Here is a 12550-nt window from a genome sequence, read left to right on the forward strand (position 1 = left end):
AGTGTGACCTTGACCTTTGACCTAGGGACCTGGTTCTTGCGCATGACAATCTGCCTCATGGTGGTGAACATTTTTGACAAGTTATATCAAAATCCCTCTATGCATGAAGAAGAAATGCTCCAGACAAAGTTTTCATTCTTGTATCCTTTGATCTCTAAGTTTGACCTTGACCTTAGACCTAAGGACCTGGTTCTTGCGCATGACACTCCGTCTCATGATGATGAACAATTGTGCCAACTTTCATCAAAATCCCTCCATGCATGAAGAAGATATGCTCTGGACAAAGTCATTCTTGAATTTGACCTTTGACCTCTAAGTGTGACCTTGACCTTAGACCTAGGGACCTGGTTCTTGCGCATGACACTCCGTCTCATGATGGTGAACAACTGTGCCAAGTTTCATCAAAATCCCTCCATGCATGTAGAAGATATGCTCCCGACAAATTCTGTGGACACCGTCCGCCTGCCCACCCATCCGCCCGCCAGGGGCGTTCCCATAATACGTCCCGTTTTTCAAAAGGGGGTATAAAAACTGAAATACTGTTGTAAAATGACACTCAAACCAATTAACAAAACAATCCAACAATTTGACCACAGAGGTTTTGATTTTTGGTGGGTTTTACATCACGCTGACACAACCACAGGATATGTGGCAAATTTCAGCTTTAAATGGTGGTGGAAGACCCCAGATGTCCCTTCTATAATTATTTTATCACAGGCAGGAATCTGAGCAGAATCAGTGACACTTAGTAAGCCAGCTAAATGGCTTACTCACATGAAAGAATTCAACATGTTAAGCAATGTTCTGGACCCACATCAGTGAGGGGCAAGCAGTTCAAAGTCAACTTTAACCACTTTGCCACAGAGGTCCCTTTGACTCCCAGAAATCCTTATGCAAGACAGAATTATAACTTACAGTGACATCTAGTTTATTCAGTGAGAAGAGCTGATGATCCACCTGTAGGGACCATAATATCCTTCGTCCACTCTCTACTAGAACAAGTGTACCTGTAATTAGAACACAACTTATTTCATTGATATGACCATGCATATACATCTGATATCTCAAATTCAGGTCAGTTGTACTTTCAGTGCTCTCAATTACTGAATATTTACACTGCTTCTGCATTTGCAGTCAGTATCACCTTTGTGTTTACAATTCTCATTCCCAGTGTTCGAAATAAGCGCCTGCCCGATTGCCCTGGCAAGTAAAAAACCATGATGGGCAAGTAAAACTGACTGTTGAATTGCCCGACGGGCAAGCTGTGAAAATAGTCTTTGACTTAAACTGCCAGCCCGAAGCCTGAGTCGAGTAATTTGCAGATCAGTCAAGTGTAAAATCCAATCTTCACGCTCAACCCTAATACAGTAAACCTCGCTTATAAGGAACAGCTTGGGACCTCTAAAAATTGTTCCTTATAACCGAGGTTCCTTATATCCGTATAGCGAACTAGTTCCTTGTAACCAAGGTTTGTATAACAAACACAATTTGTATAGCGAACACAGTATTTGACTAACGTTTGATAAGTGCTATGTGTTCACACTCCGGGCCGACCTTGAATCCTCATGTGAGAAAGTTTCGTTTCTAGTACCAGCCCTTTCCTGGAGAGATGGTAAGGTAAACTGCCTGCATGGATATGAATGAAAAAGTATTGAAATTCGGCATTAAACCCAAAACAAGCCAAATTGTTCGTCGGTAAGAATGACCGTAAGTCATGTTTATTTTTGTTGGTTATTTCTATCTTCTTTTTAGAGAGCGCTACATGATGACTATCAGATATGTTGCAGTTACTCCCCTTACCTTGCTTGACCGCATGTTACGTGAATAGACATCAATACTAATATAAAACAAATGTTAAATTTTTTATTACAAAAATATTAGATTCGACTATCCATTAAAATCTAAAAGTAGGGTGTTCATTACATACAGTGTATTACGACTAGACAACGGCGCCATACATATGGATTGAAGTGTAAATTATACATGTACCTATATTTTTGCTATTGTCCGTTTTAGCACCTGCTATAATTTTTATAATTAGAAATTTGGTAAACTGAACTGTTTGCCATTGTTAATCGTGTGCAATTAGCACATTTGTTTAGGATTTGACCGTGACCGTGACTGATTTTCGTCCACTATTGTTAACATGAAATACCTAATACATGTACGTAGCTCTCGGACATAATTTTGAGAATATAAGTCTACTATCGTCTAGTATTTGGTAATTTGATGGTATTATATATTTTCTTTTTCTTGTATCCGTAAATTAACAAACTAAAGATCATAGAAATGAAATAATATGTGTTTATTCATGCGCATGAAAGCGTGTGAAAGTACCGATGTTACTCTGACGTCATCCGCGATTCTCCTGTTTATTTCCGGTTTTTGATAATTTCTATACTCTATGTCTGTTCACTATAACCGAGGGGTTTTCCATTGAATTTTGTACTTTGGGACTGGAAAAAGTGTTCCTTATAACCGAGTGTTCCTTCTAACCGAGTTCCATATAACCGAGGATTTTTACATTGAATAAAGAAGGAATTAGATTGGGGAATTGAAAATTGTTCCGTATAACCGAGTGTTCTTTATATCCGAGTTCCTTATAAGTGAGGTTTACTGTATCCAACAAATGTCAATTGTGTACACTTTTGTTTTCGAAGGAGGACAAAATCAATACACTGTGACGTAACTTCAGTTAATGATGTGATTAGCTCTGCCCCGAAACTTATCAAAGCGGTGTTTAACTCTTGATGTCTGACTGCCTCCTAAAGCATCATGTTTGATAAAGTAAATCGTGTTTTATAAACAGACCGTCTGAAAAATGTACCGTCATTCAGATCAGCTGTCATGTTGAGAAGGCGCTGATTGCCGATAATAAAAAGAAGTACATGCATTTGGCTCGGATTAAGTTGGTAAGTCATTTGCTCCGAAGTCGGAAGACAATACAAATAATTGTCACAATGATACCGACAATTCCAGCACAAAAAAAATAAATGAATAAATTTTATTTGCAAATTGGTGAGTAAATTGACAGTTCAAAGTCAAAGTTAAAAACTTTTTTCCGATGAGTAATAAATTTGCTACTTACTTTGAAATTTCGAAAATTATAAATCCTACTTTTACAGTCCTAAAAAAACACACACACACTTCAATTCGTCTCCTATTTAGGTTACACAACTGACACATGTATCTATGACACATTTTGACAGCCTGAAATAAACTACCAGCACATGGCAGCTGACTTCAAAGGCAAATTTTCCTTTATTGATTTTCGGTATTGCTCTTTGATGTGGGATGAAAGTTAACTGGTTGGACATTGCCAGGTGACTGACGTAATTTGACATAATTCTACATCAAGAGTATAAAACTGTACTTTAGTGTTTTTTGTGGATTTTCATTATGTAGAGGAAGAACAGTAGGTTTGTTGATTTTAATATTAATTTTAATGCTGACTGTTGCTATATTTATAATAAAACTATAAAATAGTTTTATTAAATATAATGTTTTCTTATTATGCTAGGGGTCCTTTTCTTTAAATTCTATTACTTTACACCATGTTTTGAACCAATTAAATATGAAGATGATATTCCTGATGATGATAATGATGATGATGATAAAGGTCATGAAAGTAATGCTATAGGACTCCAAGAAAATTTAAAAGGGACTGCAAAATCTGAATGTTAGGCAGTACTGACTCCGTGAAATTGAATCCTTATGGAAGCCCTTCTGTGAATGAGAAATATAACTTTGATGATTAGGATTATGATGAGCCAGAGTTGCCACAGGAGGCTGTGTTTTCGTTTATTCAGACTTTCAGAGAATAATTAATAAAGAAAATATTATGACTATTCATTTACAGGAATGTATTTCGACAAAGCAATGCTGTTTCATTTCATACAATGCTGAAATACAAATTATTTTCAGGCTAGCAAAGTTAACATGAATTTTGGCTAGTACTATTTCAAAGGCACTAGCCCGAACGTTCTGGGATTGAACGTGTTTTTAAAGAAGAGATCCAGGGCAAGTTGGAATCTAAGGGGGCAAGTTGAAATCAGTTCTAGGTTGCCCTATGGGCAAGTTGGAATTCAGATTTATTTCACACACTGCATTCCAGATGTGACAATGCTCCACTGGCGAAGATTAATTAACATAATTATGTCACATCATCATACATGTATGAGATGAACATTATCCGTGGAATGAGTGTATTGTGATGCAAATTTAGAACATTTGCTATAGCCATTGTTAGTTGACAATTATGTATTTAAAGAGGCCTTTAGTGTCCATATATTTCATACCTAAAGATAATTGTTTGAACCATGATTTATTTCTTAAATGAATACATTTTTTAATCCAATTAAAAACAGCATTTTTTTTAATATGTCAAAAGTGAGCTGGTTAACTGCCTGAGAATTCTAAAACACAATCTGCCACATTGATCAAACAGACAGAGATTTTGACACAAACTCACAAAGAAAACTCTACTTGAATGGTTCCAATGTGCAACAAATTTCTGTCTATGACTGCAGCCCAATAGATACAAACGGTCTGCGTAAACCCTTCCTGGTCAGACTGGGAACCATTCTCTGCAAAACGTACTCAGTTATACTTAATAGAACCTGTCTAGAAAGGGGATATTTGTCACTGACATAAAGCATTTTTAAGGGTTTACACTGCTTCATTAATTAAAACTAATCCGATGAAGCAACTTCTGAATTTTTAATAGAATAAAGATAGATGCCAGGTGCAACTTCAAGTATTTGTCCAATGACCATCAGCAAGACCAATGCAAGCCAGCTGGACAGCTTTCTCCAGAGGAACAATTTATGTGGTGTTTTACTCCCAAGTGGTGAGGGGAAGACAATCAGACTCAACCGCTTGGCTACAGATACCTGATAATATAATACTCTGAAATAACTAATATTTGTGGGGGACAAATTTTTATGAATTTCCTGGCTGAGTCAATCCGCAACATATTAAATCCCAACAAACAAGTGAACTTCCCATCCATTTTCAGTTCAAAAGTTAAAATCTACAAATACAAATCCCTAGAAAGTAGTGGTTTTGGCAAAAATTATGAAATTTTGTGCCTATAAAATTAAATTAATTCACATCTTTTAATACTTACCGTCAAGTGTACATAAAGCATAGAGAACTTCTGTCTCATTCTCCTTCATAGGGCCTGGTCCCTTCCTGATATTGCCAACAATCTCTGTAGAAATACTGCTGTTTCTTATCTCTGTGGAAACTAGAGGATCATACACTAGATTGTTTGGCACAGTTTCACTGATCCTGAAACATAAAAGAAAAGACACATAGAAGATAATACAGTAAACTGACCAGAGACTACTTTTGAAAAAGTGCATGCCCCCATACTGCTTCATTTGAATGGAAGTGGTAACGGATATGAATTTCTGGATAAATGTTTGATCAAATTTTTTATCAGCTATTTGTTATGGACCAAATTTGGAAAAATGACCTCTAAGTGTGACCTTGATCTTTGAACTAGGGGTCTAGGTGTTGCACATGAAAAGTTGACTCATTATAGGAAACATTTATGCAAAAAAAAAAATGAAAATCCCTTGATGGATGTCTGGGTTTTGGACTGCACAGGTAAACCAGATTGAACTTTGAAGTTTGACCTTGGGGTCTGGGTATTGCCCATGGCACATGTCATTATGGGGAACATTTGAATAAAGTAATATTTGAATCCCGGAATGGATTACAGAGTTATGGACCAGAAAGGAAAGTAAAGTACTGATCTTTGACCTTTGACCGTGACTTTGACATTTGAGATAGGGATAAGGGTGTTGTGTTAAGACACATTGTCTCATTATGGGAAACATTTGTGCCAAGTAATATTCAAATCTGTTCATGGATGACAGTTATTTACCATACAGGAAAACAAGAGCACCGCCTATGCGTGCCATTGCTCATCTGCAAATCCTGGACAGTGTGTAAGAAATGAGTTACAGTTCAAAATTTCTAACTACAAAAAGGGCCATAATTCTGACAAAATGCAGGTTAGAGTTATGGTTCTTGGCCTACTTAGTCACCTAATGATGATAAACAACTGTGCAAAGTTTCAAAGCTGTAGCTCTTATAGTTTTTGAGAAAAGGTGGACCTAAACAAAAATGTTAACCAAGAAACTCAAATTTTCTAAGTACAAAAAGGGCCATAATTCTGACAAAATGCAAATGAGTTATGGTTCTTGGCCTACACAGTCACCTATGATGATAAACAAGTGAGCCAAGTTTCAAAGCTGTAGCTCTTACAGTTTTTGAGAAAAGATGGACCAAAAAAAAATTTAAATAAACGCTGACACTGACGATCAAGTGACGGCAATACCTCATAGATTTTTTCAAAAATCAGACAAGCTAAAAAAAACTATTGTTAGACGGACAGACAGAAAAGCGCAATCCTATAGCTCCCCTGCAACTGGTTTTCAACCAGCAAGGGACTAATAAAATTTCGAGAGGACCTTATAATGATGCTATAGTTTGATGAAGATCCATCAAGTAGGTCATGAGAAAAAGTTAATTAAAGGTTTTTTTTCTTTGTTTAGCTCTATCAACTCCTAAAAGACACCAGACCACCAACCTATACTAATAGCTCACCATGAACCTTTTGTTCAGGTGAGCTAAATATCCCACTAAAGACTTCCCTGTCATTTTGACAAATTCATGTCCCCAGCAAAAAGCAGATTTGGCACAAATCAAGAAATTTTGTGCAAAGCAAAAATGTATCATGTCACAGGCAACACGTACCCATCCTGAATATCATGTGATAAGGGATCATGTAGTAAGCGGACATAAGTTCCTCCGGGCTGTGATGCTAGAAGCTCCGATTTACCATCCTTGTCTTTGTTCAAGGTGATAGAACCAATCTGAAATGTATAGTATAACCATGTTTAATTACACCTCTTAATAACCAACACCTCTATACAAAGAAAAAATTGTCTTTCCAACTAAACTGGATTCTTCAATTAATCTCTCTAAGAACTGTTTCTATACAGAGGTAGCACTGTACAATGTAAGCTGTAATAGCCTCTTTATTACTTTTGTGATTATGGGTCAGTTGTTACTACTGGATTATTTAACATTGTACAATATGGCAATACATCTGGACTCGAAACTATCCAAACAAACTATTGGAGTTGTCAATATATGGACTTGTACCCATTCGGAAAGCATATTGGAGCAGCCAGTTTGTACTGAACAAGAGCTGTCCATAAGACAGCGTGCTCCACTATTCGGGGATTTGACAGTAAAATGAATATAATTATGTGAGACCTTTACTTTAAAAGAAAGATACACCAAGGGGCATAATTCTGTCAAGAACACAAATTAGGGTTATTGGGATTGTTACAACACATGCAGATGATGACGGTAAAGATATATTTTGAGTTTCAAGTCATTATCTTATGTAGTACCAAAGTTACGTCCAGAAAACGAAGTTTGTTAAAAAATTTAAGTATAAAAGGGGCATAATTTGGTCAAAATACAAATCAGAGTTATGGGGATTGTTACCACACTTGCAGATGATGATGATAAAGATACATTTAAAGTTTCAAGTCTTTATCTTATATTGCATTAAAGTAATATCCAGAAAGGGAAGATTGCAAAAAAGTTTAAGTACAAAAGAGGCATAATTCTGTCAAAAATAAAATTAGAGTTATGGGGTTTGTAACCACACATGCAGTCAATGATTATAAAGAAATATTTTTAATTTCAAGTCATTATCTTTTAAAGTACCAAAGATATGTCTATAAACGAAGCTTTCGAAAAAAATTAACATGAAAATAATTCCAAGTACAACAACTTTGTGACCTTGACCTTGGGTATAATGGGCCCAGCCCCTGCACATAGTTTGTTTGTATGCTGAACAATGTTTATGTGAACTTACAGTAAGACATAAGCAATAGTAACAAAGATATGACAGAAAAACAAAGGTTGCCAAAAAACTTTAACCTTAAAAATAACCTAAGTATAACACCTTGGTGACCTTGACCTTGAATAAATTGGGCCCAGCCCCTGTACATACTTTGTTTGTATGCTGGACAATGTTCATGTAAAGTTACAGTAAGACATAAGAAATAGTAACAAAGATATGACAGAAAAACAAAGGTTGCCGAAAACTTTTAACCTAAAAAATAACCTAAGTGTAACAGCTTGGTGACCTTGACCTCGGGTATAAGGGGCTCAGCCCCTACACATACATTGTTTGTATACTGGACAATGTTTATGTGAAGTTACAGTAAGATATAAGCAATAGTAACAAAGATATGACAGAACAAGAGGACCATAATGGTCCTGAATCGCTCACCTCTTCCCACATGACCCAGTTTTGAGTATGACGTCGTTTTTTCTATTATTTGACATAGTGACCTAGTTTTTGAGCTCATGTGACCCAGTTTTGAACTTGACCTAGATATTATCAAGATAAAAATTCTGACCAACTTTCTAGAAGATCCATTGAAAAATATGGTCTCTAGAGAGGTCACAAGGTTTTTCTATTATTTGACCTACTGACCTAGTTTTTGAAGGTACGTGACCCTGTTTTGAATTTTACCTAGATATCATCAAGGTGAACATTCTCACTAATTTTCATGAAGATCTCATGAAAAATATGGCCTCTAGAGAGGTCACAAGGTTTTTCTATCTTTATACCTAATGGCCTAGTTTTTGACCGCACTTGACCCAGTTTCGAAACTGACCTAGATATCATCAAGGTGAACATTCGGATCAATTTTCATGAAGATCCATTGAAAAATATGGCCTCTAGAGAGGTCAAACGATTTTAATAATTTTAGACCTACTGACCTAGTTTTTGACCGCAGTTGACCCAGTTTCGAACTTGACCTAGATATCATCAAGATGAACATTCAGATTAACTTTCATACAGATCCCATGAAAAGTATGACCTCTAGAGAGGTCACAAGGTTTTTTTATTATTTGACCTACTGACCTAGTTTTTTAAGGCACGTGACCCAGTTTCAAACTTGACCTAGATATCATCAAGGTGAACATTCTGACCAATTTTTATGGAGATCCATTCACAAGTATGGCCTCTAGAGAGGTCATAAGGTTTTTCTATTTTTAGACCTACTGACCTAGTTTTTGACCGCACATGACCCTGTTTCTAACTTGACCTAGATATCATCAAGATGAACATTCAGACCAAATTTCATACAGATCCCATGAAAAATATGGCCTTTAGAGAGGTCACAACGTTTTTCTATTATTTGACCTACTGACCTAGTTTTTGAAGGCACGTGACCCACTTTCGAAACTGACCTAGATATCATCAAGATGAACATTCAGACCAACTTGCATACAGATCCCATGAAAAATATGGCCTCTAGAGAGGTCATAAGGTTTTTCTATTATTTGACCTACTGACCTAGTTTTTGATGGAACATGACCCACTTTCAAACTTGACCTAGATATCATCAAGGTGAACATTCCGACCAATTTTCATGAAGATCTCATGAAATATATGGCCTCTAGAGAGGTCACAAGGTTTTTCTATTTTTAGACCTACTGACCTAGTTTTTGACCACACGTGACCCAGTTTCGAACTTGACCTAGATATCATCAAGATGAACATTCAGACCAACTTTCATACAGATCCCATGAAAAATGTGGCCTTTAGAGGGGTCACAAGGTTTTTTCTATATTATGACCTACTGACCTAGTTTTTGACGGCACGTGACCCAGTTTCGAACTTGGCCTAGATATTATCAAGATGAACGTTCTGACCAATTTTCATGAAGATCTTGTGAAATATATGGCCTCTAGAGAGGTCACAAGGTTTTTCTATTTTTAGACCTACTGACCTAGTTTTTGATGGCAGTTGACCCAGTTTCAAACTTGACCTAGATATCATCAAGGTGAACATTCTGACCAATTTTCATGAAGATCTTGTGAAATATATGGCTTCTAGAGAGGTCGCAAGGTTTTTCTATTTTTAGACCTATTGACCTAGTTTTTGAAGGCACGTGACCCAGTTTCGAACTTGACCTAGATATCATCAAGATGAACATTCTGACCAACTTTCATAAAGATCCCATGAAAAATGTGACCTCTAGAGTGGTCACAAGCAAAAGTTTACGGACGCACGCACGCACGCACGCACGGACGACGGACACCGCGCGATCACAAAAGCTCACCTTGTCACTTTGTGACAGGTGAGCTAAAAACAAAGGTTGCCGAAAAACTTTAACCAAGAAGGGTAATGCCGACGCCGGGGTGAGTAGAATAGCCCCCCTATTCTCCGGATAGCGGAGCTAAAAATGAAACAGGGTTTGACACTAATGGTACCAAAGGGTCAAAGGATTCTTGATATTTGGGAGGACTTTTTCTTTCTGACAGCTATAGTAATGCCATCTGGATCTCATAGTAAGTCTGCCAATGAAGGTGCTACTTAGTTGTTTGTGTACAAGATGCAGACATTCTGCTTGAAAACTGAGCATGACTTTGTAAAACATGAAAAATTCATCATGGAAGTAGTAACAGCTTACATTTTAGGTTTGTTAGAGCCTAACCGATTCAACCCTTGATTTTGTTTGTTTGTTTGTTTAGGGTTTAACGCCATTTTTCAACAGTATTTCAGTCATGTAATGGTGGGCAGTTAATCTAACCAGTGTTCCTGGATTCTGTACCAGTAAAACCTGTTCTCCGCAAGTAACTGCCAACTTCCCCACATGAATCAGAGTGGAGGACTAAAGATTTCAGACACAATATCGTTTATCAAATAGTCACAGAGAACATACGGCCCGCTCGAGGATCGAACTCACAACAAAAGCAGCTGGTGACTTAGAGGCAAAATAGGTTGTTGTGACCTACAACTATGTGGAAATTTGTCACAAAAGAGCTTCCACAACAGTGGGAAGAAAATGGAGGAGGACAGGTCGTACAACAAAGAGAATATGATCAAAATCAACGGCAGCAGACATTCCACTTTTCCAGTCAAAATGCTCCACCTTCCCTACCCTTGCAGTAAAAAAACTTTGGAGTCCTTCGGGATCCTTGGAAAAACATGTTATTTTCGGACCCCATGAAAAATTCAATTTTATGCATTTTAAAACAGTAAAACCAGCAAGATTCTACGGTGCCCCTAAAGTGACATGTTACACACTTTTTTTCCAATTAGGTAATGTGAGACTTTTTTTATTTCGTTTAAACAAAATGATTTCGTTTAAACGAAATGATTTCGTTTAAACGAAATAAAAACAGTAAAACCAGCAAGATTCTACGGTGCCCCTAAAGTGACATGTTACACACTTTTTTTCCAATTAGGTAGTGTGAGACTTTTTTTATTTCGTTTAAACAAAATGATTTCGTTTAAACGAAATGATTTCGTTTAAACGAAATAAGTTATTTCGTTTAAACGAAATGATTTCGTTTAAACGAAATCATTTTGTTTAAACGAAATAAAAAAAAGTCTCACATTACCTTATTGGAAAAAATGTGTGTAACATGTCACTTTAGGGGCACCGTAAGATTCCATCTACAAAGCATACATAGAAACACTGTGTAACATGTTTAATCACATTGAATTTCATGCGATTACTTTTATTGGTCAACAACTAACATAGGGATTTGATACAAAAAATATGAAATATATTTGATATATGAAAAATTCAATTTTATGCATTTTAAAACAGTAAAACCAGCAAGATTCTACGGTGCCCCTAAAGTGACATGTTACACACTTTTTTTCCAATTAGGTAATGTGAGACTTTTTTTATTTCGTTTAAACAAAATGATTTCGTTTAAACGAAATGATTTTGTTTAAACGAAATAAATCATTTCGTTTAAACGAAATAGTTATTTACTTTAAACGAAATCATTTCGTTTAAACGAAATAAGTTATTTCGTTTAAACGAAATAAGTTATTTCATTTAAACGAAATCATTTCGTTTAAACGAAATAGTTATTTCGTTAAAACGAAATCATTTCGTTTAAACGAAATAAGTTATTTCGTTTAAACGAAATGATTATTTCGTTTAAACGAAATCATTTCGTTTAAACGAAATAAGTTATTTCGTTTAAACGAAATAATTTCGTTTAAACGAAATCATTTTGTTTAAACGAAATAAAAAAAAGTCTCACATTACCTTATTGGAAAAAATGTGTGTAACATGTCACTTTAGGGGCACCGTAAGATTCCATCTACAAAGCATACATAGAAACACTGTGTAACATGTTTAATCACATTGAATTTCATGCGATTACTTTTATTGGTCAACAACTAACATAGGGATTTGATACAAAAAATATGAAATATATTTGTAACCAATATGATACAGTAAAACGCAGATCATTGAAAAGAGCCAGAAGGGATATTTACTTTTCAAGTGTAATGTATAGTAGACGCAACTTGACCGCGATGGTTGACCTTAGGCTGATTATTCATATCGGTTATATCATTATAGAAATCAAGGGTGCTTAGGGTAGCCGTGTATATTTATATGGAATTAGTTTGTATACAGTGCAGTATCAAAGTATATATACTTACATTTGATCAATTAAAACTTTCCAATAC

General features: G+C 36.0%; 1 protein-coding gene across 1 annotated transcript in view; it reads right to left on the minus strand.

The window, feature by feature from the left end:
• LOC123536372 (KICSTOR complex protein ITFG2-like) overlaps window positions 1-12550 on the minus strand; it is a 53888-nt gene that overhangs the window by 11759 nt on the left and 29579 nt on the right. Inside the window, exons 7-9 of the mRNA XM_045319508.2 lie at window positions 6769-6887; window positions 5129-5292; window positions 916-1007 (exon numbers count right to left, since the gene is read on the minus strand). Of these exons, the coding sequence (XP_045175443.2) occupies window positions 916-1007; window positions 5129-5292; window positions 6769-6887 (375 nt within the window). The remainder of the gene's footprint in view (window positions 1-915; window positions 1008-5128; window positions 5293-6768; window positions 6888-12550) is intronic.

Source organism: Mercenaria mercenaria, chromosome 17, assembly GCF_021730395.1.
Source record: "Mercenaria mercenaria strain notata chromosome 17, MADL_Memer_1, whole genome shotgun sequence".
NCBI lineage: Eukaryota > Metazoa > Mollusca > Bivalvia > Venerida > Veneridae > Mercenaria > Mercenaria mercenaria.